This window comes from Miscanthus floridulus, chromosome 18 (assembly GCF_019320115.1).
Source record: "Miscanthus floridulus cultivar M001 chromosome 18, ASM1932011v1, whole genome shotgun sequence".
NCBI classification, from domain to species: Eukaryota; Viridiplantae; Streptophyta; class Magnoliopsida; order Poales; family Poaceae; genus Miscanthus; species Miscanthus floridulus.
Genome location: NC_089597.1, coordinates 56,568,543 through 56,595,745, shown reverse-complemented (window position 1 = coordinate 56,595,745; position 27,203 = coordinate 56,568,543). Strand labels below are relative to the sequence as shown.

Genomic DNA, 27,203 nt, shown 5'->3' with positions numbered 1-27,203 from the left:
TGAGTATTGCTTTATGGAATTGGATGCAAGTTGGATATAATCAAAAGGAACCTATAAGGCTAGGGTTTCCTAAGCAATAGCATATCAAGTATATAATAATAGTTGGTCAAGTTTTAACACCATTCCCACACACATATCACCCCATTCCCTTTCCCGAGCCAGGTTTCGATCCTGGGATCGATATACCACCATCTCCACCAACACCAAACCATCACTTAGTCGATAGGCCAACTCCCTCTCGGCACTGCCTCAAGGCCCATAGCCCCTGGCTATGACTGACACTCTCTCACGGGGGAAGAAGAGAATGACTCATCTCACTATCTAGTTTAAGCAAAACCCAGGAAAGGTCCATAGCCAACAAGTTGGCACATGTATCGATCGATCAACTATACACTTTGTAGAGGTTTCACATGACCACAAGATCCGCCTTTCTCGCTGACCATCGTCAACTGGGCTGATTCCGGCCACTTGCTAGCCTAGGATAATGCCACCCTACCATTCAGCCCTGGTACGCCCCAAGTCTAGTCTGGGGTGGCTGAAACTGTGAGTCTTGAGCCGGGTCCACAAGGTCTCCATGAAGTCTCGGAAGGGTGGGGGGAATCCTTCGCGCCCCGTACCTCCTTACACTATCCGCTATCAACCTAGCAGTAGTGGCAATATCCTACCAAGTAGTCCAGCCGTCCCGCACCATATAGGGCGAGTGGTACGTAAGGCTTCCCGGTGAATCTGAGTACTAGTAAGTCCTTAGGGATGACCAAGCCAGAATGTCTTCACCAGGGTTTCCATTTACCGTGCAACCACAGCACCTCCACCCCGGGCTCCTCCCATCACAGGTTCACACCCGGGACCACCTCATATACCCTTTACCCACCACAGGTATCCATTTCCAGGGGTGCCCAGGTAGCACCACATGGCAAGACTTGCCCCAGGCTTGTCGTATACTCCAACTTGGTCGACACAACTCTCACCCTCCACACACCCAAGTCACACACGCAGCACTCTCCCCATAGTCCAGATAACACTAGTTTCCACCACGCATGTAGTATAAGCGTAGTAGAAGTATAAGTAATGAAATATATAGCAGTAAGCGTGTGTCTAGCCTAATAGCAGGGTATGCAAGGGTAAGGTTGTGTCAAGGTAAAGGCCTTCAAGTAAGCATACTACTATGCAAGTCCTACCATAATATGACTGTAGCAGTAAAGTAAAGCAATAGCAGTTCTATATTAGCCATGCGTAATAGGTGCTACGAGATTGGGTGGGATGTGGCACCTTCAGTGTAGTCATCTTCGTTCTCCTCACGGTACTCACGATCCTTGTCCATCTGGTTCTCCTCTGTTTTTACAATGATCGTATTATAGTCGCATTAGCGACGTCTATAGAATAGCACAAAGAAGCAACGAAAATTCAAAAGAACCAAATGCACTCAAACATGGGTTCATTGCGTAAAGCTCGATTTTAGATGAATTTTGGTCCTGGTTTCGTATTTTTCTGAGGTCGTATGAATTAGTTATGAATTTCCAAAGTTTAAATCATTTCTGAAAATGGAAAAGGCTGAATTAATCCTGGGTTGACACGTGTCATGCTATGACTGGTCCACGTGGCATGCTGACATCAGCATGATGTCATCATCTCAGTTTTGAGCTGACAGGTGGGGTCCAGCTGACGTCAGCATGACGTCAGCAACGTCATCAGTTCCGATAGGTGGGTCCAGGGGCTCTTGGGTCACTGACATATGGGTCCGGTCAAAGTCAATGTCAAGTCAACGAGCGACGGTCAGGGTCACTGACATGTGGGGCCAGGGCTGCTGACGTCAGCAGCTGATGTCATCATGATGTCAGCATGACGTCACCCCGGCTGTTGGCTTCTGACGTGTGGGTCCCGTGTGACGTCAGCGTGACGTCACCATCTGACATATGGGTCCAGAGTGTCTGTGCCACTGACATGTGGGGCCAGGTAAAAAGTCAACATTAACCGATCAACGGTCAACACGGACCGGGTCTGAACTGGGCCGGTTGGGCCTGGATATGGGCTGGGCTCAGCCCGAACACGTGGCATGCTGTGGCATAGCCACGTCACGACCTTGGGCCTTCACTGGGCTATGGGCTACGGCTCATGGTCCATGGTGGAATCAGGAGCGCTGGTCCATGGACCGTAGGCAGGTCTACGGTGGACTGCGTCCACCCTTCTCTTCTCTCTCTGTGGTCCTTGTGCACCGGGTGCATGTGCGTGTGGCCGGCGAGGGAAATTTCCCCTGTTTCCTCTCCTGGCATGCTCCCGCCGACGGCGAGTGCCTGGTGAGCCTTGCCAGTGGTGCTGGTGCGTGATTGAAGTCAGTGAAAGCTCCGCTGAGCCTCAGCGTCCTCGTTGGTGGGGTTAACGTGGTGTGCGGGGTCCCGTGGTGTGCCGGCCACGGCAGCGGACTTCCAAGCATGACGGCGGCGTCGGTGAGGTGGCTACGGCCTCGAAGAGGCATCTCGGTGGTGCGTGTGAGCTTCACGAGGCTATTGTAGGCACCATGATGTTCTAGTGCTGCCCTGGCGGCCTCCGGTGGTGGCTAGCCGCATGCACGGAGGCATCGGTAAGGTCTCAAACGGCGGCGAGCTCGTACCGATTGGCTGGGGAGGGGTCTCAGCAAAGTGCTCACCGCGCAGTGCTCAGTGAGGCTAGGTGATGCAGTGGCGGTTCAAGGTCGTGTAGCTCCGGAAGCAGTGCAGCGCTGCTATAGCCGATCGTGGCGTCGTCTCCTGCTCCGGTGGCTTCGGTGGTGCTCCAATGGCGCCTCCTTCTCCCCCCTCCCTCTCTTCTCTCTTGGCTCCGATGTGCTGTGGGCAGCCACAAAGTGGCGGCGGGGCGTTGGGAACGCGCTAGGGCTCCCGGGGCCAGGGCTTTTATAGCCGAGCTCAGCCATGGAGCTTGGTGAATGGCGGATGGAGACCGAGGGGCGATCGGGGGTGCGTGCTTGCATCCAACGGCGCATGCATGGTTGCGTGGGCGCGGCGCCAAGGGGTCAAGACCATGCCCCGGGCGTGACCCCCTGGCCCGCTCCTACCAGCGCTGTCGGCCGCCGGTCGCGTGGTAGTTGAGGCGTGGGCGGAGAAGATGAATAGGAAGGCTGACGGTGGGGCCCGGTAGGCAGCGACAGTAGGCGAAGCGGACGGGCGCGTGGGCATGAGTGGCGTGCTGGGCCGGCTCGTGGGCCGCGTGCGCGCGCTGGGAAAACGGGAAGGGGTTGGCAGGCCGGCTGGGCTGGCTAGCTTGGGCCGAGCTGCTGGCTGCGAGGCCTTCTCTCTTCATCTCTCTTTTTCCTTTTCTATTTTTGTTTTTCTTCTTCTTTGTTTTGAATTCAAATTTGGTTTGAAATTTGAATTCCCAATTGGTGTACCTTTTAGATATGATGCCCATATCATTTATATATATATTAGGAATTTATTTAGCTATTTTGTATAACAAAAATTGGTGTAGTTTTGTTATACACAAATGGAAATAGTTTTCTTTTTAAACATTTATTCTTTGGTTTGTGTAATAATTACTTTATGGTGTGTTTCTTTAAAGGAGTTGTTAGGCATTACATAAAACAAATGAAAAATCAAAATCACCATGTGAGTTAACAATGTATGCTATGCTTCATTTGTCAGTATTTAAATAAACATGATGAACAATGGCATGCCATGCTTGTGTGATGACTTAGGTTGGGGTTAGACCTAATGCATCTCTTAGGTTGGGTTTCTATACAAGACACTCATCAGCACACGGGAGTTTTAAGAAAAATTTTGTAGTTGGTATTTTTAGTGTATGGATTTTTGGGTTGTTACAAGTATGGCGTAGATCAGTTTCTGAATCTGTGGGTACCTGGTCTTGGATTCACTGAGCACCTCACTGATGAAATAAATTGGTCGCTATACCTTGTAGATGTGGTCGGTCTCGTCGCTATCAAACTGAACCTTGTTGATACAAGGATCGAGAACCAGAAGAAAACGCCCTGGCTCAGGTATTGCAACCCATTGGTCCTTTCTGCTGAAGGAGATCTCGCGGTGAGACCAAGGAGGAAGCCGTGGATCGGCGATGAGGTTGTCGGCATTGGCCACGTTCAAGCAAGCACGAGTGAGCAGCTTGCGCTCTCGTTTGGTCTCGATGGACACTCTGCCCCTAATGATGGTGTGGACGTAGTCGGTTGGCTTGATGTACTTGTGACAGGGATCTGCGTCTTCATCATCGTTGTCCTCGTTACGCTACTCCCCTGTGTCGTTAGGCTTGTCGGATTTATCCAGAGCCTATTGGCGCATGTAGATGGATTTGAGAACATGGCAATTCTACATGGTATGGTTTGACTTGGGATGGAGCTGGCAGGGTCCTTTCAATGCTTTGGCATAGTCTTCTTCGTAGTTGCGATGTCCGCCACCTTTTTTAACGATGTTGACTTCGCCGTCATCTTCCCGTGCATGCTTGCCCCTGTAATCGTCACAGCGATTACGCCACTGATTACGCTGGTCGTGGTGGTCGCGAAAATTGTTGCGCTGGTTGCGGCGATCAAAATTGTCGTTCCGACCATGGTTGTCGTGGTAGTCGTCGCGGTGTGGGGGTGGTCGGAGCGTGGAACCCTTGCTGCTTCTTTGATGATTATCTTTTTTGCATCATCAGTGTCCGCATATTTTTTAGCAGTAGCTAGGAGCGCTGTGACCGATTCAGGTCTTTTGCGGAGGAGCTTGTCCCTTAGGGCATCATGGAAGCGGAGACCAGTGATGAAAGCTTCGATTGCCTTGTTGTTGGAGATTGATGGGACCTTGATGCGCATCTCTGAGAAGCGTCGGACGTACTCGCGTAGTGGCTCATCTTTGCGATCTCGAATCCGCTGCAGATCATATTTGTTGCCGGGTTGTTCGCAAGTAGCAATGAAGTTGTCGATGAATGCTTGCTTGAGCTCTTGCCAAGAATCAAAGTAGTTTGCCAGCAAGCTGACCAGCCATTGGTGGCCTGCATGGCCGACGGCGACTGGGAAGTAATTAGACATGACGTGCTCATCAGCCATGGCTGATCTGCACGCGGTTTCGTAGAGCATGACCCATAACTCGGGGTTCTCCTTGCCGTCGTACTTCTAGAGTTTTTCAAGCTTGAAGTTTTTTGGCCACACGACTTGGCGAAGGTGAGGAGTAAACTGCTTCAAACCCAGAGGGCCGTGGGTAGTATCATATTCCATATGACGATAACTTTCATGGGATGCACGATTGTTGGCTCTTTGGTTAATGCGATCGCGCAGATCGCGTTCTCTAAGGGAATGGCGGAGATCGTTATTGCCATCACGGCGATCCCAATTGCCACCCTAGTTGACCCCGCGACCACGGTTATCACGACGATTGTTGCAGTTGTCTCGTCGATTATCGTCCCGGTTGTTGCGGCGGTTGTCGTCCCGGTAGCCGCGGTGGTTGTCGTCCCGACCACCATCATGACCACCGTTTCCGCCTTGACGGTTGTCTGGTGGGTCATTGTTGCGCGAGCCACGTTGGTTGGGTAGCTGTGGGCGACTTGAGTACTAGTGACTGTGGCTTGATTCGACTGAGACGGACGGAACCCGGGCTTGGTTTGCAATCTCTGCGGTCTAGGCTATAGCAGCCATCAGGTAGGCTTGTACATCATCATGAATTGCCTGGATTTCTAGGGTATTGGGTAGTCATTGCATTGTCGCCATAGCAACAGCTACGTTGGCGCTTGGAGTCCTAAAGACCTGCTTTTCCCCTACCCTATCAAAGGCATTATTGAGATCGCATGGCTAGAACCTTATGTGTCGTGCCTCCTCTTCTGCCTCGGCTTCGGCTTGTCTGCGATTAAACCGATCAATATTACGTGTTTCGCGTGCTAGCCTTTCTTGTTCTGTTTCGCTAACTGCCGGTGGTTCATCATTACTGACGACATTGATCAAGTCTCCTCACCTTGGTGGGAAGGATGGGAATCGTGGGAACCCCGGGGAGTGGTCTGGGATATCCAGATCGTATTCAACTTCTTCATTGTCACGATGCTGAAGCTCAGTGTGGACGGAGCCAATAGATGAGATGCTGGACGGGGAGCTTGAATCGCCCTCTTGAACTGTGTGGACCGATCCTTCTTGATACTCCTCAATCCGAACCATGTTGATGAAGTTGCATGGCTTTGGCCGAGGTCGATGTATAAAACACAGATCCGAGCAGCGTTGTATATTGTACGCGTAGTTGGAAGCAGTGTTTCACAGGCCGTAGGGCTGAGCCTGGTAATTCTCCATCAAGGCTTCGCACTCAGAGAGCCGGAGACCCATTGCGGGGGCTGGTCAGCGATGAACGGAGCGCCCTTCAGGAGTAGACGTGACCACGAGATTCGTACCGAGTCATGCAGGATGGCTGGCCCGAGCTGGTCGGGTAGATCTGTTGTGGGTAGTGGTTACCTGCTCAGTAGATTGATTTTGAATTGAATCTACCAGAGTTAGGGTTTCAGCAAGCTTAGTGCTGACCTGATCGATGGAGTCGAGCAGGTCGGTGTTGTCGATCTGCCTCTCTTTGTAGTGAGGAAGCGAACGATGGGTTATCGGCGTGGCTAAAGACGATGCTGGTGTGGCCGGAGCCAGATCCAACGTGGTCGGAGCCGTAGCTGATGCTGGTGAAGTAGTGGTCGACGCAGATTGGATCTCCGCCTCCTCCGTGGTCATGGCGATGAAGTTGTCAGAGCCAGTGGTCCAGGTGATCTGGCCGATGGTGAACGTGAGGCCGTTCGGCGTAGCCATGGAACCGGGGATGATGACCATCTTGTTCGTCTGGGGAGCAGTATGCACACCCCCTACCTGGCGCGCCACTGTCGATGAAATACGATCAGCAGTCTACCTAGGGGTATGCTCAAGGTAGTAGATTATCGGCAGATAGGTGCGCAAGCTACGAACGAGATGGTGACGCAAGACAGACACGAGGTTTTATCCAGGTTCGGCCGCCGTGAAGGCGTAATACCTACGTCCTGTGTCTGATTGTATTGCTGTGTGTAAGTGAGATGATCTTTGATAGGGGTCCCCTGCCCGCCTTATATAGTCTGGGGGGTAGGGTTACAGATCTGAAAACTAATCCCAACCTGTTACAATTGCCATAGGTGGCCGGATAAGAATTCCTATTCTAACCAACCAGGATCTTGCTTGATCTCCAAGTCTGCCTTGATTCCTTGCGCGGGACTCCGAGCAGATCGGCTGGGCCGCGCGTCGTCTTCTAGTGGGTCGGACCCCCTGGTCCGGGCCGGCCCAAATCTAGCCGTAAGGGTATAGGGGTTAAGACCCCCACAGTTTATAATCTTAGTAATATACTTTCAGAACATAATCTAGAAGGTTTGGATGCAGACTTCAATCAAGAAGAGATTGAAGGTGTGATTAGGAACCTGCCAAATAATCATGCCCCAGGTCCTGATGGCTTCAATGGACTTTTCATTAAAAAATGTTGGAGCACTGTTAAAGAGGACTTTATAAGATTGTTCAAAGATTTTTGCAGTCAAAACATTGACTTGAGAAGAATCAATTCTTCTTTTATAGCTTTGATCCCAAAGAAGGATAACCCTAAAAATGTTGATGATTACAGGCTTATTTCTCTACTAAATTACTCACCCAAGTGCATCACAAAGATCCTTTCAGCAAGATTGCAAACTGTAATTCTCCATCTAGTTCATGCTAACCACTATGGTTTCATCAGGGGAAGAACCATTCAGGACTGTTTGGCTTGGTCATTTCAATTTCTACACTTGTGTCACTGATCAAAAAGGAAATAGTCATCCTGAAAATTGATTTTGAGAAAGCCTTTGACAATTTAGAGCATTAGGTCTATATATGTAGCCGTAAACTGTATGTAGCTAGCTGCTCTTGAGAGTGATGAAGTGTTTGTGTGATTAGGGATGGAGCAACAGCACATATATAGGCAGGCAGGCAGCTTGTGCAGAGTACAGAGAAGCAGTGCAACGAATGGTGCAGTCTTGTTTGACTTCATTGGCAAACGAATCGTGCAGTCTTGTTGACTTCGTTTGGCAAAGGGGCGTTGAACTTGACGAGGACCATTTTGACGTGCTTTCGATCCCGTCCGGCGTGCTGAGCAACAAATTAACTTGACCGTTTCTCTATGTATCTAGCTCCAATGAATTGGTACATTATGTAAATTAGTTTAAACTCTATACGAGTAGCCAAGATACCGAAAATAGGATCGAAACCACTATAGTAAATTCCAAATCAGTGTCGTCTACTAGTCCACTATAAGGTGTCATTTGGCACGGCTCCACTTCATCAGTGAAGCTGCTTTTTTTTTCTTCGGCTCCATGAACGGCTCTTCTGATGGAGCTGAAACCGTTTTGGTACCCAATTGGCAAAACAGCTTCTTGTCGTGGACCAAACCAATGAAAAGACCTAAATGCCCTTCTTATTCCAATCCAATCCCTATCTTCTTCCTCCGTCTGCCAGAGACGAATGCAAGGAACGACGGGACCGCGTCCGCTCCCATAGACAAATGCGAGTCTACAACTATTCCGGCGACCTCGTTCCCCAGCGGCCGCGCGCCATGGACGACCACGCGCGTCGGCGGTCGTGCCCGTGGCGGCTTGCTTGCCCTGGCCATGCCCCTACAGCCCACGCGGCCCGGCCATGCCTCGGCGACTCGCTCGCCCGGCGGCGCCCCGACGGCCAGCGCGCCCCTCCCCTCAGCCGTGCTCCGGCGGCCTGCGTGCCCCGGCCGTGCCCTGGCGGCCACGTGGCCCGGCTATGCCTCGGCGGCCAGCGCGCCCCTCGCCCCAACCATGCCCCGGCGGCCTGCGCGCCCGGCCGTGCCCTGGCGACTGCACGGCCCGGTTGTGCCCCGGCGGCTCGCTCGCCCCAGCGGCCCTCTCGTCCCAGCCACGCTTTCCGGCGGCTCGCCGGTGTAGTTCAAGGGCCATTGCCCCGGCCTTTCAATTAAAATCAAAAGACCCAATATGCGTTTACAGTTCAGAGTCAAACTCCAGCACCAGAATGTCCACCTGGATTCAAAGACGATCTTACAACCTTATAACAAAACACTTCCCATAAGCGAAAACTGAAATACAGCTAACAAACTTCTCCTTGTCCTCCCCTTCAACTAGTCTTGAGCAAAAGAAGTGTTCAGCGTCCTCCACCATGGCATCAGGCTTGTAACAAGCACCGGATCTGGAAGGAAACTCACATCACCACTGTCTTCAGCTTCACTTCTATGAAACTTCAGCGAATGCTTTGTGGGGTATACGGTAGCCAGAGAATTTCCCCAGAAGCGGTCTTGATCTTGCTGATGATATCCTCCAACTCCATCCGCTTGTCCGCGGGGGGGGGGGGGGGGGGGGGGGGGGGTGCAGAACTGTCCAGTTCTGTAAAAGCCCAGCAATCCTAGAAAGCAGCATTTCCATGCTTTTCCAACCAAGACGCTGAAAACACAAATCATTTCTGAGTTTACAAATAGACCAAATAGTAGCAGAAGTAATCATGTTCAGTAAACAGTGTCTTTTATTGCTCAGCAAAAATTTCCCTACATCTACCATATTTTCCTCCCACTCTACAACCTAGAATATCTCAAAGCATGTTCCAACACTGTTTAGCAACAGCACATTCAAAGAAAACATGATTAATAGTCTCTGTTTCTGAGCAAAAAAGACAGCTCCCATCTTCCACTTTCCTCCTCTTGCCTAAGTTATCTCTAGTTAAGGCTCTGTTATTAATTACTAACCGCAAGAAGAAATGAACTCTGGGTGGTATTTTCAAGTGCCAAACAGCAGACACATGTACAGGTTGTATGCCTCTAAAATTGATAACCTTGTACAGAGACTGAGGAATATAACCCAGATGAACTAAAATGCCAAACCATCTCATCCTCATCATTAGAAAACTGGATGGTAGCAGCAAGTTCTTAGATTTCTAGCCAAGATTGGTAAAGCTGTTCAGACATATTTCTCCTAAAAGAACATTTCAATTCCACTCCATCCCAGACAGCGGCGGATCCAGGAAATATTTCAGGTGGGGCTGAACAACACTGCTGCTCGATCTTAAGTCTCAGGCCCCCTATGCTATAGAACTTTGCCTAAAAATTCATGCGAGCTCCACAGGGGTTCCACTGCTGCGGTATGGGTAGGGGGGCTTGCCGCCCCACCGCTGTGTCCACCCCTGATCCCAGAGATCAACTATTATCTTTCCTTTCTCATGGACAATCCTATAAATGGGCCAAAATTGTATAGCTAAGCTAGATGACCCAAGCCAATTATCCTGAACTTTACTTTTTTCCCATTACTTATTTTCCATCCGTAACTCATCTTGGCAGCTTGGGCTGCCCACATAAAGCTTTTGAAAAAACTAGATGAACCTGAGGTATTAGACACAAAAATGTTAGGCCTTTCAGTCTCATACTTGAAGTCTATAAGCTCTTTCCAGAGCTTTTCTTTATCTGTCTTATACCTTTTCAACCAAGAAGCTAAAACACTAATATTAAGGTCCCTCAAATTTGGGATACCTAGCCCTCCATATTCCTTACACATAGCCACTTTTTCCGAATTAGCCAGAGGATATTTATGGCATTCTACAGAGTCATTCCAAAGGCAATTGACCATTTGGTTATTAATCAACTTGATAGCCCACTTAGGAAATTTTATAAAGGACAAAAGGTAAACTGGGATACTTGCTAAACATGATTTAATCAACATAACTCTATCTGCTGAAGATAGAAACTGACCTCTCCAGCCTGCTATTCTTTTCAAAATCTTATCTACAAGAGGTTGTATATCCTCTCTGGATAAATTGTCATAATGGAGAGGAACCCCCAGGTACTTAATGGGGAATGAACCTATACGGCAAGAGAACACATGTGCTACCCTGTGAGCGTCATCTAGATCCAGATTTAAGGGCACTATTTCACTCTTGTGGAAATCAAATTCGATGTTCTCTTGTTTTTATGTGGACTAATGCTTCACGGTACAGACTCACACACACGATACATCATACATGTTAGGTTACAAAAGAAGAGATAAATACACACGGCCATGCAGCACCAGCAACGTACAACTTTTAACTTGAACTTAGATTACTCTCCGAGCGCAAAGGCAGGGACATCGAAGGTGTCAGACTGGCTGGTGCCGGTTTTGAAGGAAAAGCACCAAGGCTGAGTACACGCATGGTCACGTTCAAATTGCTCACGTTTGAAGTCATGCAAGCATGACAAGCTTTTATTAATTAATTAGTCGGCCACCGCATTGGCTGCACTGTACCGTTTGTAGAGTCTCATGGAGTCATTGGCGAGCTGTCGCACTTGCACCGTTGCACGTGGCCAGCCCGAGTAGCTATTGCGCTTGCACGCGCAGGACCCCGTAGTCAAGTCCACGGCCTGCAGCCCTGCACGACACCGGCCGACGCACCCCAAACCATCTTGCCTCCCAAAGCAGCCCGCACGCATGGTGCCGGTGCCATCCGCCGCCACGCCACTTGATCGCTGCTCCACGCGGGTCATATGCCAATCTCGATGTATGTAGCCTTGCGGCCAGCACGCCGTCTGATCTGTCGATCCCATGGGCCATATACATATACGGCCAAGACACCGTGCCCCACGAGGACGCTAATACATGGCCTGCAGTACGCCGGCACAATCAGCCATGAAGAACGCTCGACCTTGCCCAGGCACTATTCGACCTTGAAAACCACTCGTCGTCTGCTCGGTCCCGTCTACGGCCTGCATGCCGTCCTCAGCATCTATGATCTTGATCAACTTGCATCAGATCCATGTTTCTATCCGTGCAGTACCAATAATACCCTGGGACGAGTTTTGCTGGCAAGCTCACAGCATGCAAACCGCCGCCAGTGGTCCGTATGCCACCCGCTGGCCACCGTCCACGGCGAGGATGTCGTCAGACTTTGCAGCAAGCAGAAGTCGCCTGTTCAGAATTTTCAGTTTTTACAGCAGTTTTCTGAATAATAAACCCTAGACCCTTTGTTTATGCATATTTATTGTATTTCTTATACCTATTTGTATAAGAGCGTGCATATATACACATTAAATCTGAAGTTTAATGGGTGTTGTTGCTACCTTTATTTTTCTAAATCAAATACTAGATTAATTCTAAAATTTTCTACGCTTTGAATTCAATTATGAAAAATGCTAGTGCAACCATGTTATGAATTGTATGCCATGAAATCGTAAGAATAAAATCTTGAATGATTACATTAAAAACATGGTATAAGGTATATGAGCTCTCTAAATCCTGCAGACCTTAGACTTATCACCCTTTAGAATCATATTTGTTTTTTTTCTAGCATAAGAATTTTTGGGATGAACGAATGCTTGGTTTTAATTCTAAAAATTTGCATATACCATAATCCTGAAAAATGCTAGGATGCTTCTAAGATTATTTTGAATAACCATCCACTGCCTTTTTGCACCTTGCTACTTGTTTACATGTAGTAAACTTATATGCACATGGTCCAATTTATGTTAATATGCATGCCTTAAAGGAAGAGAAATATCCTAGAATTACTCTGAATAGTAGAATTATTTGTTATGGTCATTATTAAATCCATGTAGGATATTTTGCTACCATTGAAGTGTAGTGAATTTAGGATATATATTTCCTGATTACTCTCTAGACTGAGTATATGGCCTAGAGAAACAACAAATGCATTATGGGACTCACTGTATGAGAAAAATCCCAAATTATGATTATAGAATATCATATTGCATTGCACCGAAAGTTGAATTTTCAAGCTTATATGTCTATAGATTGGTGTATAGTGTTGCTCTATAAACAGTAGGCTCCAAGCTTTGTATTGAATGTCTACAAGACAAGATGGCAATAAGATTTTATCAATGTATATTCTTGAAGAAGTGTCTCTTGTGTATAGAATATCAAAGAGCAATATAATACATAAAGTATTTGAATTTACCATCAGAAATTACTCAAATAGAAATTGAGTTGGAATATTTAGACAGCTATATAAACCAGGCTATTATCAGTTGCACTAACTATGAATATGTAGCTTGCATATGTTACACCCCTTGAAGGCTTCTGACTGTATATCATAACTATTGAATAAAGCATGAAGCTACCGCTTGTCATGTATAGAAGTTAAGACATGCGAGAATAGATACTATTTAGCATATTTAAAGGTTTTCTTGAAGAATAACTTAAATCATGTGCTTATAGATTTGTTGTCTTTGAAATTCATATCCTGAAGTATTGATAGTAGTGGTAACGATGCTTTAAGTTTTAGTTCTCGTTGAATTAAGTGGATTATGTAAACTCATAGAAGAGTTAATGGTTACTTTATTAGCTTGAAGTCTACTATGAAGCATTTATATTTTTAGTTGCAATTCTTACTTGTAGTAATATGTGTTAATCTTGCATGGAATGAATTATAGATTTATATGCTTCACAATTACCTATTTTCGCCTATCTAAAAAAATTAATCCACAAAGAAGCCTCAGTTAACCATGAAGGTTATCGTTCTTTGTGCGCTACTACCATGTAGGTAGAAGGGAAATTGAATTTCCTAGAAGCGCGTGAACAATTGGACTATACTGGCAAATAAAGTGATCTTAGAAGGATCAATTTAGCCAAAAAATAGTATAATCCATAAACCAAGTATTTAATACTACAGCCCAAAAACTAGAAGTTTATGTCCTACTCTAAATCTATTGTTGTACACTGAATAGTATACTAGATATGTGAATTTCATGCTAGAACTATTGAATACTAGAAGTATGATTGAATTATATGGAACATTTGAAATGATTATTCATAGATGCATGAAGCTTATTATTACTTCTTGAAGTAATTATGGCATGAAAATGGGAGAAATTTTGGGTAAAGGCATAAGAAAATATGGGTAATATATATTTAATAGGCATGGCCTTCCTAAATATATCTTTATTAAGTGCATGTATTATGACTTTAAGTCCTAGCCGTGTCCCTTCCGGCCGAGTTAACTCTCTACATTGCACTAATTGCAAGTAAGCTTGTACCTTTGTATTTTGTTGTTAGCTACTATGTTGGATTGAATATCAACATTCCATATTACACATGAATGTGTATCACTATGTTGTGCACTCTCGTCAAGCTGCAACAATCTCCACTCCTGCATGAATATTAGCATAGAAGCTATATTCGTAGCTTCTAGCTACTACCTTTTCCCCTCATAATTAAATTGGCTAGTTAGCACCTACGATGCGCGGATACTCAAGGGGGGTCTGTATCGTGTATCCGACACATTTTGGATACGGATACGGATCGGATATGCCTCGGATACGTATCCAGGCCGTACTAGCAAATCTGGATACGTACTAGCCTGGATACGAGTATCAGATACGTATGGGTCGATTTGGATACGGCCCATGAAATGAAAATGGCCCAACCTACCTCCCAGCTCCCACTCTCCCACGCGTGACCTACTCCCTTCCCCCACTCGCTCGCAGTAGAACGGTGCCGCATCCCGACTCCCGCACTTCCACTTCAACTAGAGACTTGGTGGCGACGGCGAGTGTTGAACGGCGACCGACGGCCGAGCTGCAAGAGCCGTCGATGAACCGAAGACGCCCTCTCTGAAATCCTAGCCCCCTGCAGCCCTGCGCCATCATCGAATCGACCAGCGGCGGGGCAGCGTACAGTTGGTAAGCTGCATCCTTGCACCCCTACTCCAACCATCCTTGTAGTTTTGTTCATCATGTGATGTACTGATGTGCTTCGATCTGAAATTGTGTTCATCTTTATTTGTTAGACATTAGTAGTTTAGTACGAGTAGATGGCGCCGCATGATGAACGTGCTCCAATTGCAGTTGATGACCAGCAAAAGAAGAAGAATCAATTGTGGAAACATGTTGTGGTTTTAGAGAAGTCTGTTGCAGGAGGCAATGCTGTATGGCAATGCAAGTACTGTAATCTTGATTACAAGGGAAGTTACTCTAGGATAAAAAGCCATTTGCTTCGGATAACTGGAGGTGGAATCAAGATTTGCACAGCTGTTACAAAATCCATCCAAGCACAGCTAAAAAGTGAAATTGCAGAAGCTGCAGATGAGATTGATAAATCAAAAGCAAAAGTTATTCCATTGCCGGTTGCAAATATGGATGCATCTAGTTCTGCTGGTTCTGCTTATTCGACGAAGAAGCGACTACGAAGTTCAGCTCTTGAGAAAGCTTTTGACATGGATACTCGCAATCAATTGGATGCACAAAAATTCTTTCATTTCCATTTTGTTATGGAATTAAGTAATTCACAGCCCTAGGCATTTTGTTATATCTTTTTCATGTTTGTACTTTTTAGGTATGTCCATCAACATTGCAAGAAATCCATATTACAGAGAATCCTACAAGTTTGCAGCCAACCATAACCTTGGTGGTTATGTTCCTCCTAGTTATAACAAACTGAGAACTACTTTGTTTAAGCAAGACAGGGTACATGTTGAGAGCTTACTTGACCGAATGAAGAGTGTTTGGGCTGAAAAGGGGGTTACCATATGTTCTAATGGTTGGACTGATGCACAAAGAAGGCACTCATTAACTTTATTGCTGTTTCTGAAACTTCACCAATATTTTTGCGAGCTATTGATGCTTCAGGTGAAGAGAAGACAAAAGAGTATATTGCAGAGAAGCTGATGGTTGTTGTAGAAGAAGTTGGACCAAAAAATATGGTCCAAATCATCACAGATAATGCAGTAAACTGCAAAGGTGTGGGTCTTATTGTTCAGCAAAAGTATGATAACATATTCTGGACTCCTTGTATTGTTCACACCCTCAATCTTGCACTAAAAAATATTTGTGCTGCTAAATTGCCACGTACTGAAGAGCAAGAGATAGTATATGATGAGTTGCATTGGATAACTTTAATAGCTGGGGATGCTAATATGATCAAGAATTATATAATGAACCATGGCATGAGGTTATCAATGTTCAATGAGTTTAGCAAGTTGAAGTTACTAGCTGTAGCTGAAACAAGATTTGCATCCGTTGTTGTTATGTTAAAACGGTTTTTGATGGTCAAGAGAGCACTCCAAAGCATGGTGATTAGTGATGCATGGGATACTTACAGAGATGATAATGTAGGGACAGCACGACATGTGAGAGATAAAATTCTTTGTAGGCAATGGTGGGAGAATGTGGAGTGCATTGTTGATTTCACTGATCCCATTTATGAAATGCTACGTATGGCTGACACTGATAGACCCTGCCTTCATCTAATTTATGAGATGTGGGACACTATGATAGCAAAAGTGAAGAAAGTGATATATACTAAAGAAAAGAAGAATTATAATGAACAATGCACCTTCTTCTCTACTGTTCAAGACATATTGGTTGATCGCTGGTCAAAAAGCAACACACCTCTCATTTGTCTTGCACATTCACTTAATCCAAGGTAAATTTTTTGTAACACTCAGTTCACTCCATTTTTGTATTATAAATGGCTGTTGTCCATTCTTTGTTCATTTGCATTGTGTTGATCATATTTATTTGTAGGTATTATCATGAGAAATGGATTAGTGAAAGTGAAGGACGTCAACCCTAAGGACCTTGATATTTTAGTACAGAGAATGAAATGCTTTAGGAAATTCTTCCCTGTTCTTAAAGATCTCAATCATGTTAAAGATGAGTACTCAAGGTTTGCTACTTGCTCAGAAGAACTCAATGACTTTGACTCCATTTATGACAGATGGGTACTTGACCCATTGAAGTGGTGGGCAAATCATGGACAGTCTATTCCTATGTTGCAAAAATTAGCTCTCAAATTACTCAATCAGCCAGCTTCATCTTCTTCTTGTGAGAGGAATTGGAGCACATACAGCTTCATTCATAGCATACAAAGAAACAAACTAGCTCCTGAACGTGCTGAAGACTTGGTCTTTATACATAACAATTTGAGACTTCTATCAAGAAAGGCGGAAGATTATAGTACAGGGCCAACAAGAATGTGGGATGTGGGAGGAGATGGCTTTGAATCTTTATCTGGTGTCGGAATTCTAGAAGTTGCTGATCTCTCTCTTGATGAACCTGAAATGGAGAGTGTGTCTTTTGAAGGTGGAGACAACAATGATATGGAGGGGAACCCACGTAATGATGAAGACGAGTAGAATCCTAGAAGAGCAAGTGTCTTGGTTAAGTTGCATGTGTTATCTGTTATGTACCGCGCATGTGAACTCAATTATGTTTGTGAAGTGTGAACCTGTGGTCCGTAGATGACTAGATGTTATTTCATATTAAATCATGTTATTATTACTATTATTAAAAAAATCCTAGCCATATCCCCGTGTCACTGTTTTTTGGAGAATAGCGTATCCACGTATCTGATACGTATCGTATCCGATACCCGTATCCATATCCGTGTAACGTAGGTTAGCACGCTAGTTCTCGTTGAACTAAGGAATATTTTGCTTTCGATGTGTTGCATGCATAAGCAATATATTGGTCTATGACCAAGTAGCCTAAGATCAGGGGGAGTTGGTTAATCTAAAATTAGCTAAATGGAGAAGTGATCCAATTGATGGGATGAATAATTGTGGAATTAAGATGGTGGATAACACACTTAGATGATTTAGGATTTTTTTGAAGAAAAGGCATTTGGGGAATTTTGTATTAATGGCAATTAGAAATTTCTAGAAGAAATTCCATGTAATTTTGAATGTTGCGTATTTTATACATGTGAAGTATGTGATCCATTTTTTGAATTATGTATGAGTAATTGGACCAATTTTTTGGCTAAACAATAAAGAAGCTAGACAATGAAATAGTTTTCTAAACTATAATACGTGCAAATCAGGGGGAGAACATCCCTGAGTTTGTAGGAATGCTGAATATTCTTAAGTGCACTTTATGAATTCTAGCTCACTGCATATAATGTATAATAACCCTCGTATTTAAATATGTGCGTGAATATTTCCCATAAGATTTCATCATCATAGCATACATGAATGGGCCTCCACTTGTAGTTGGAGATACATGAATTAATTTGAATTATTTTAAGCCCATAATAGGAGATATTTTTTGAGGTATGCTATTAAAGATCTAATATTGGCATTAGGGGGAGAGAAAGCCTATTTTGGATGTCAAATATTAAATATTCCTTAAAGCTTGAAGCATAAATAGTATCACGCACTAAATCAAACAATAGTTTAACTAATGCTCTTGTGAAGCATAAAGTAGAGCATATGCCAGGTATTTTTGAAAATGAGAGGAGTAACTTGAAGTTATAAACCAGAAGTTATGTTTACTAGTAGTAAACTAAATGTTGTATACTATCAAGCTAAAATCTACGGAGACGCTAGTGGATTCTAGTTTAGTGTATACTTGTTGAATAGAAATAAAATAAAAATCCTCCATTCTCATGAAGAGAACACCTCATGAAGAAGGTTAAGCACCTCATGAACAAGATCATCATGAAGATTAAATCCAACACACTAAGCGCGTGTATCATAGTGTTGGGTACGTAGAATAATAAATTATCTCTTGTTTGGAAAATGACAAAGAGATAGAATAATCTCACATTGTGAGAATATTAGGAGAAAATAATAATTGTCGACAATGCTACCTCCACAATTGCAAATATTTCTCTTACAAGAACCTAGATCCAGAAAACAAAGTCCATGGCAAAGTCGTTTGTAGCGATTATATCGGGTCAATGAAGAAAGCAATTGAGGTTGAATCTCCTACTAAGAAGAAATAAATGTTCTGCTATGTCTCTGGCAAATGAAATGAATAAATATGCAGTTAGTAAGTGGATTATGAAAATCCATATAGTTTGTGAAGAAAAGAAATCGCAACATAAGGAAATTAAATCTCATACTAAGTATTAAGAGGTCTAAGTAGAATATATTCATGTATGAATATTGAAGTCTCAAGAAGAGCATGTCCTAGAAGGAAAAGCGTCATCGAACGACTTTGTAGTGAATAGCGTTGTCTTATTGTGTATATTATATAATAATCTCTCATGTAGTAGATAATATTTCTCATAGAAGAGAATTGTTATTCAATAAGAATAAGAACATTCTTGAAGGAATTAATCCATGAAGGATTTACCAGTCTACTCTTGAATAAACACCATTGATCCCTAAAGTGAATATGGACCCGAGAGAAAGCAATGAAGAATCATAATAAACACAATGAAGGTGTCATACAAATACTCAGAAAGTGTATATTGTAAAGCTAGCAGTGAAGTGTTTATATCCTCTAAATACCATAGAAGGTATAGGAATAATGGTGACTCTGGCAATTGAATTATCACCTAAATGCCAAATGCAAGACTGGATTTATTATTTAGTGGTACAATCAAAATCTCAAAGATTTGTAGAACATATAATTTGAAAATTCACTAAGAAAGAATTATAAGTATTTAAACTCTAGTATAAGTTTGATACACTATGTAGAAGATATTGAATATTATAAATTATTTACCCCATAATCATCTGAAAGGATTTATTACCCTAAAAGGTAAATTTTATTTATTTTGCACAACTAATAAGTGGTCATTATGCATGAAGCATATTGCTCGTATTTATACTCATATTATAATTCATAGAAGAATTGAGAGCCATCTTTTGAAAGATATAGTATTATAGTACTGCATACCATTAGTTAATCACACAATTATAAAAAGTGAGATTTAAACAATGAAGTTCAAACTATGGCTTTATGAGGGGGAGCATATTTGATTAAATCTACCTTGAAGGTAAACCACTAAAATTTCAAATATCAAATAGATCATATTTGCCAAAACATTGAAGTTTATGCATAGATCATGAAGATCAATATATGTTCATGAAGAATAGAATAAACTGAAGAATACATGACCAAGAAGGTTAAATATTGTACTCTTTTTCCCTATGTGAGTTTTTACTTAAAGGTTTCTTGCAAGATTTTAATGCGACAACATGTGCATTGCAATTAATGAATGCGATGTTGTTTACACCAAAATTTGGAAGAAGAGTTACAAGGGTTCGGAAGCTCCTAAAAATCATGGCATCATCAAGGAATCAGCTGCGTGGAGATCGGAACTAGTCAATTCGGATACACTAGAGTCAGCTTTCTTCAGATAGCGCTAGCAGATGACGACAGAGGCTGCGATCGGCGCTGGGATGAGACATACTGGACTCTACAAAAAGGGAAAGATTAGAGTCCAAGTTATCTTAAATTAGGAATATTTTCATGATACCAAAGGTTGTATTGAGTCATACCCGAGTAAGGTTTATGTTTAGACTCCGGGTATAAATACCAAACCCCAGCTATTGTAAAGAGATCAACCAATCAAATACAAAGTCAATTACTTTTAGTTAATGAAAACCGTTCCATGGCCTGTCATCACGGCCTGTGGGATTCTGCCTCTCACCCCACTGTTGGCACCATGGAGTGGGGATTGTTAGTTAGTAGACCCATTCCTGAGAAGGCATGACTTTAATCGTGCGCTATGCCTGAATCGGCTGTTTAGTCGATATCGAATGCTTCCACGAACAGTTTGCATTACGAGATCACTGAAGTAGAGGTAAGTTGAAAGATATGTTAGCCCCATGATCTTGTTATTATATTATGGCCTGCATGATTCTACCTCATGCCCCACTGATATTAGTAATGAGTTAGGGCCGTCAAGTCTATCGTTGTTTCTACGGCCTACATGATTCTGCCTCATGCCCCACTGGTCATGGCGATAGATGAGATCTAACATGTTCATTAGATTTATCTTTATTAAATGGTTAAGAGGTGTTGAATTGTTTCTTTAAATAAAAGGAGTTTGGTTACTTGTAATCATTGGCTCAGTATAAACCAATCATCATTGATATCTTATTGCCATTGATTAATATTTGCTTAAATAACATCTATCATGAATGATAACCAATCCTTCTTATACAACCCCATGAGCTTCAATCGATTCATTCTTGTGAATATGCTGGAATCGGCTATTTAGTCGATTTCCTATCATAACGGCTCTCAAAGCCGCACATTCGGGACTGTCTGGCAACACCGGCATGTTCTGCCCTTAATTACTGATAAGCTTTCTCTCCTTGTCAATTGCAGGGTCAAATTGACTGGCACGTCTCGGGAGGATTGCGCAGGATTGACCACTCTTGCGCTGAAGCCAGGCGGATCTGCTCCATCGAGCGGACCCTTTCGGCTTGCTGTGTGTGGCCTCGGCATGGAGGCGAAAATTCTATGTCGACACACATTTCTGGCAAGCCCGGTGGGACACCACAATCGTCATGGCGGCTCACAACAACGACGACATCCTTATGGTACACTATGAAGACCTACCTGATGAGGATAAGGATACCATTGGCAAGGCTACAGAAGAAGTGTTTGTTGTCCTACACCAAAACACGTGACAGCACAATTATTCAGAAATTTCCACTACCAAGAGTTCTACTACATGGGCAGACATATACAGTTGAAGCTGAAGACAGGTGTTTCTTTACAGAAGCCATAGACAAATCTATTCATGATGCCATATCAAGCCGCAATGAAGCTTTCGTTGACGCATTTCCCAACGCCATAAAAGAGGCAATTTATGGGATTCTAGTTGGTCAAGTTGGATCAACTTGTTACAACATTCTAGATCCATTGACTCAAGGGACTAATCAAGTTGGTACCAGCCATCAAGAAGCAGTACCAGCTGGTAATGGTGATGTCTAGACACTTCAAGGTTCATCTGAACAAACTCCAGGCACTGCTACGAATCAAGTACAGTACAATCCTAGACCGTCAATACAACATGTACAACAGCCGATGGGGCAAAGTCAAAACCAGATGATCAATTTTGGCACATCAGGCCACATACCATCGTCGGCTCAAAAAATAGCACCATCAATTCAAAAGATCCATAGAGATGTAGATCCTTATGTCTATAATAAGAGACTTCAAGCAGCAAGCCAGCAAAGGAACCAACAGATTGAGATTCCATAAGACTATCACTATGGCACGGATTATAACACCCTTCACATGATGCCAAATCCAGGATATCAAGGCACGCGAGATTTCAATCCACAGATGGGTCAGCAAGTACCAAGAAATCCAAATCTGCAAGCTGATGAGTTGCTGCTGAAGGTGATCGAGATGATGAAGAATCAATTCGATTTGAAGCCGAAGGGGCTGACCTTTTCATACAAATGTCCATATCTAGAATGGTATGATTTGGTCGCTCTTCCTACAAATTATAGGCTCTCAGAGTTTGCCAAGTTCACTGGTCAAGATGGTACAAGCACAATAGAACATGTCAGTCGGTATCTTACACAATTGGATGAAGCATCAGTTGAGGATGCCCATTAGGTTCGTTTCTTCTCCTTATCCCTGTCAGGGCCAGCCTTCACTTGGTTCACGTCACTACCAGTCAACTCCATTACCAATTGGGCTGACCTAAAGAAGAAGTTTCATACATATTTTTACACTAGGACTAGAGAAAAGAAGATCACCGATCTGACGACCATGAGATAGAGGACTAATGAATCGGGCACTGAGTTTCTTCAGAGATTCCGAGAGACTAGGAATTTGTGCTTCTCATTGAGTTTGGCCGATGATCAGCTAGCTGCTCTAGCTATCCAAGGAATGCTACCAATGTGGAAGGAAAAGCTGCTAGGACAAGAATTTGACAACTTGGGTCAATTGGCTCAATGAGTAGCAGCGCTCAACAGCCAATTCCAGAGTATGCGCAGAGACACCCGATTCTAGAAGAGTACCACAGTAGCCAAAGCTTATGATTCATACTCAGCAGATGACGACTATGAAGATGAAGAGGAGGAGGTTGCTGCAGCTGATTGGAATTGGGGCAACAAGATAATAATGGTGCCAAATCCTTGGGGAAGAAGAGTCGAGGAGAGCTATGACTTTGATGTCACGAAATCGGACAAGCCCTTTGACTTTTTACTTGAGAAGGGCCAGATCAAATTGTCGGACAATCATGTTATGTTGCCCCCTGAACAGTTGAAGAATAAGAAGTTCTGCAAGTTCTATATTGCTACTTCTCATTCCACTAATGAGTGCAGAATTTTCCGACAGCATATACAGATGGCTATTCAGCAAGGGAGGCTCAAGTTCGATACGCCTCGAAAGATGAAAGTTGATGATAATCCTTTCCCAGGAGATCAAAATATGGTTGACGTTGGGATATTCAAAGGAAAAACTAAGGTCCTAACATCGGCCAATTCAAAAAAAGATGGAATAGTCGATCCCAAGATGCAAATATCGGTTGATGAATATAGAGAGGTTAAAAAACATCGTGATCAGCAGAAGAGCCGATACGAGCAGGAGGGAACATCAAAGGATGGAGCAATGAGGCCACGAGTCACATCTCGGATTCTATTGAATAAGTGGCAGCGGCAGAAGGAAAAAGATCATCAGCAATGGTTAAAGGATCAAGAATACCAGCATCAACTAGAAGAAGAAAGGTATGAAAGAAAGCAAGCTGAATCGCACTGGAATTGTCCTTTCTTCAGATACTGTTGGAACGAAGGTTTGAAATTGCCTACCAGACATAACTGTCCAGAATGCAACAATCAATATTGGGAGTTTAGGCAATCTCAAGTCAACCGCCGGTCTATCCATGCCTAGGATGCATATCATCATGACATGCATCGGCACTTAAAAAATAAAAGTATTCATGATCGGCTGGGAAAAAGAGTTGTTGACCAGGACTGGGCTGATCATGGAGAAGGAAACAACCAGAGGGAACATGTTTGGCAGGAAGGCCAACGGTGCCCCGGAGGTTTAACAAAGAGCCAGAAGAGAAGAGTGCAACGCCTAAGGAATAAGGAGATGGAACAGACTCAGGCATCCAGTAAAACTCAAGTATGGCATGCCAAGCAAATAGTCGATAGAAAGCAACCATCGGCTAACATTCGAATGGTTTTTCTATCGCCGTTAGAGTTCAGAGTCAATGGTGAAAGCCCACAGCCGATCCAAGCAGTCGGCTTTGAAGTTTGTTTTAATGAATAATCCAATAGATGGTACAGATGGTAAACTAGGACACGGCTTCACGTCGGCTGATGAATTGGAAGAAGTGGATATTGGCGTTGGAGATAGACCTAGGCCAACATATGTAAGTGCTAAATTGGATCCAGAGTATAAGTAGGAATTAATTAATTTATTGAAAGAGTTTAAAGAATGCTTTGCTTGGGAATACTACGAAATGCCTGGTTTAGACCGGTCAATTGTTGAGCATCGGTTGCCAATCAAACCTGGATATCGACCATTCAAGCAAACTCCAAGGAGGTTCAATCCGAACGTGATTAATGATATTAAAAAAAGACTGAAAGGCTACTGGAGGCGAAGTTCTTCTGACCATGCTGATATGCAGAGTGGATATCGAATGTTGTCCCTGTATACAAGAAGAATAGAAAATTAAGAGTTTGCATTAATTTTAGGGATCTAAACAAAGCCACACACATGGATGGTTATCCAATGCCGATAGCTGATATGTTAGTAGATGCAGTAGCTGGGCACAAGGTTATTAGCTTCATGGATGGCAATGCAGGGTACAACCAAATTTTCATGGATAAAGAGGACATTGTGAAGACCGCTTTTAGGTGCCCCGGCGCAATCGGCTTATTCGAATGGGTTGTGATGACCTTCGGTTTGAAGAATGCTGGTGCCACTTATCAAAGGGCAATGAATTATATTTTTCATAAGTTGATCGACAGGATTGTTGAAATCTACATTGATGATGTGATGATAAAATCAAAAGGATACAAAGAGCATCTAGCTGATTTATGGGAGACTCTGAAATGCATAAGAACACATGGTCTAAAGATGAATCCTAATAAGTGTGCCTTTGGAGTATCAGCTAGGCAATTCTTGGGTTTTATGGTCCATGAGAGGGGAATTGAGGTCGGTTAGAAGAGCATGAAAGCGATTGATGATGCGGTGCCCCCGACTACTAAGACAGAGTTGTAATCTTTGCTTGGTAAGATTAATTTCATAAGAAGGTTTATTTCAAAATTGTCGGAGAGGGTTCTTCCGTTTTCTCTCTTGTTGAAATTAAAGAACGATCAAGAATTCAGATGGGGTGACATACAACAGAAGGCGTTTGAAGAGATAAAAGAGTATATAAAGCATCTACCCGTGCTATTTCCTCCGCAGTAGGGTAAGCCTTACAAGTTGTACATATCGGCCGATGACAAAACAATTGGATCGGCCCTGATGCAAGAGTTTGAAGGAAAGGAGCGAGTGGTTTTCTATCTAAGCAGGAGACTTCTTGATCCAGAAACAAGATATTTTCCCACCAAAAGGTTATGCTTGTGCTTATATTTTTCTTGCACCAAGTTGAGGCATTACTTATTGTCGGCCGAATGTACGGTTGTTTCCAAGGCTGACGTGATCAAGCACATGTTGTCGATGCCAATACTGAATGGGAGAATGGGAAAATGGATTCTCGTGTTATTAGAGTTTGACTTGAGGTACGAATCGGCTAAAGCAGTCAAAGGGTAGGTAATAGCCGATTTTGTCACCCAGCATCGTAAACCAAGCATGAATTATGTAGAGCTGGTACCTTGGACGTTATTCTTTGATGGATCATCTTGCAAGCAAGGTGGTGGCATTGGTATTGTTATTATTTCGCCTCGGGGGACAAATTTTGAGTTTGCCTTTCCAACCGAGCCAATGGTTACCAACAATCAAGCAGAATATGAGGCTGTTTTGAGAGGGATTCAACTTCTTCATGAGGTAAAGGCCGAAGCAATTGAAATATTTGGAGACTCACTATTAATTGTTAATCAGTTGATCGGCCTATATGAGTGCAAAGAAGACACTTTGAGGAGATATTATGACAAGTGTCAGAGGTTGCTCAAAGAGTTTTCTCATGTCTCATTTCAGCACATTCCGAGGGCACAAAATCAAGAAGCTAACCGTTTGGCTCAAAGTGCATCAGGTTATCGAGTAATTCAAGAAATCTTGAGCAATGAAACCTTGGATAATGACCGGAGAGTTGAGATAGTCGACTACCTTAGAGATCCATCACGAAAAGTTACCAGAAAGCTAAGGTATAAATCAACTAAATACGTTTTGCTGGATGATCAGCTGTATTACAAAACGGTCGACGGGGCCTTACTCAAATGCCTGAATCAAGAAGAGGCTAAGGTGTTGATGGACGAAGTGCATGAAGGGATATGTGGAGCTCATCAATCGGCTTATAAGATGAAATGGATTATCCGCAGAACTGGATATTTCTGGCCAACAATATTAGAAGATTGTTTTGAATATTACAAGGGATGCTAAGACTGTCAACGTTTTGGTAATATCCAGAAGTCGTCTGCATCGGCCATGAACCTAATAATCAAGCCATGGCCATTTCGGGGTTGGGGAATTGATTTAATTGGCCAGGTCTTTCCACCCTCAAGCAAAGGACATAAGTTCATATTGGTAGCAACAGACTACTTCACCAAGTGGGTTGAAGCAGTCCCCTTGAAAACGGTAACTTCAAAAAACATGGTTGATTTTGTCAAGGAGATATTGTGTATCGTTGGGATTCCTCAAACCATCACTACCGATTAAGGGACCATGTTCACATCAGAGGAATTCAGAGATTTTGCTGCCAGTATGGGGATCAAGCTGCTAAATTTGTCTCCTTACTATGCTCAGGCTAATGGTCAGGCAGAGGCGTCCAATCAGATTATGATTAAGCTGATCAAGAAGAAAATTGAGGAACAGCTCACGAAGTGACATTCAATGCTTAATGAGGCACTATGGACAAACAGGATGGCCTGTCAGGAATCGGCGCCGGAAGCCGGGATCCATGACGAGACGACACTAGCACTTGCAGACCAGGGTGGCACGGACGAGCTGCGCCGGATTGTCCGACAGAAGGCGGAGCAGGATCTCTTCCATGAGCTCATTCATCAGTGCCGGCGGCTGGGTTTGTGGCAGTGGCGCGGCCATGCTGCTTGATGCTGACCGCGGGTCAGATCGGTGGAAAGGCGAGGGTTTAGTCAACCGGGTTCCATCAGTGCTAATGTGCTATTTTATAGAAAGGGACGAGATGATGGGAATATGAGTCTGACAGATCTCCGGCTATAGCTGTTTGAGAAGGATTTAGCTGAGATTTTTCATATACAAGTTAGCCATTAGCTGCCGCTATAGCCTACTATAGCCCGTTTTGGGACATAGATAGCTAAATGGCTTAGCCAGCTATTTAAAACATTGGTTTACATACAAAAGAAAACATAAATATATTCGAAAATATAAACGTACTTGAACTTAGAACTGAGATGACATGGCTCGATCGGCATA

At 43.8% G+C, this 27,203-nt stretch overlaps 1 protein-coding gene across 1 annotated transcript; it reads left to right on the top strand.

Annotated features, from left to right (window-relative positions):
• The first annotated feature begins 14,755 nt into the window (after positions 1–14,755).
• On the top strand, positions 14,756–17,077 carry LOC136523883 (uncharacterized). The gene is made up of 4 exons (XM_066517415.1): positions 14,756–15,221; positions 15,277–15,407; positions 15,503–16,154; positions 16,467–17,077. The coding sequence occupies exons 1-4, from the start codon at positions 14,756–14,758 to the stop codon at positions 17,075–17,077; spliced, it is 1,860 nt and encodes a 619-aa protein (XP_066373512.1).
• Positions 17,078–27,203: the final 10,126 nt, after the last annotated feature.

Bases quoted from the DNA above. Each gene is read 5' to 3' on its own strand.
- LOC136523883 (XM_066517415.1), top strand. From the start codon at position 14,756: ATGGCGCCGCATGATGAACGTGCTCCAATTGCAGTTGATGACCAGCAA. The intron at 15,222-15,276 runs GTAATTCACAGC...TGTACTTTTTAG, and splicing joins CCATTTTGTTATGGAATTAA to GTATGTCCATCAACATTGCA. The intron at 15,408-15,502 runs GTACATGTTGAG...TGCACAAAGAAG, and splicing joins CTTTGTTTAAGCAAGACAGG to GCACTCATTAACTTTATTGC.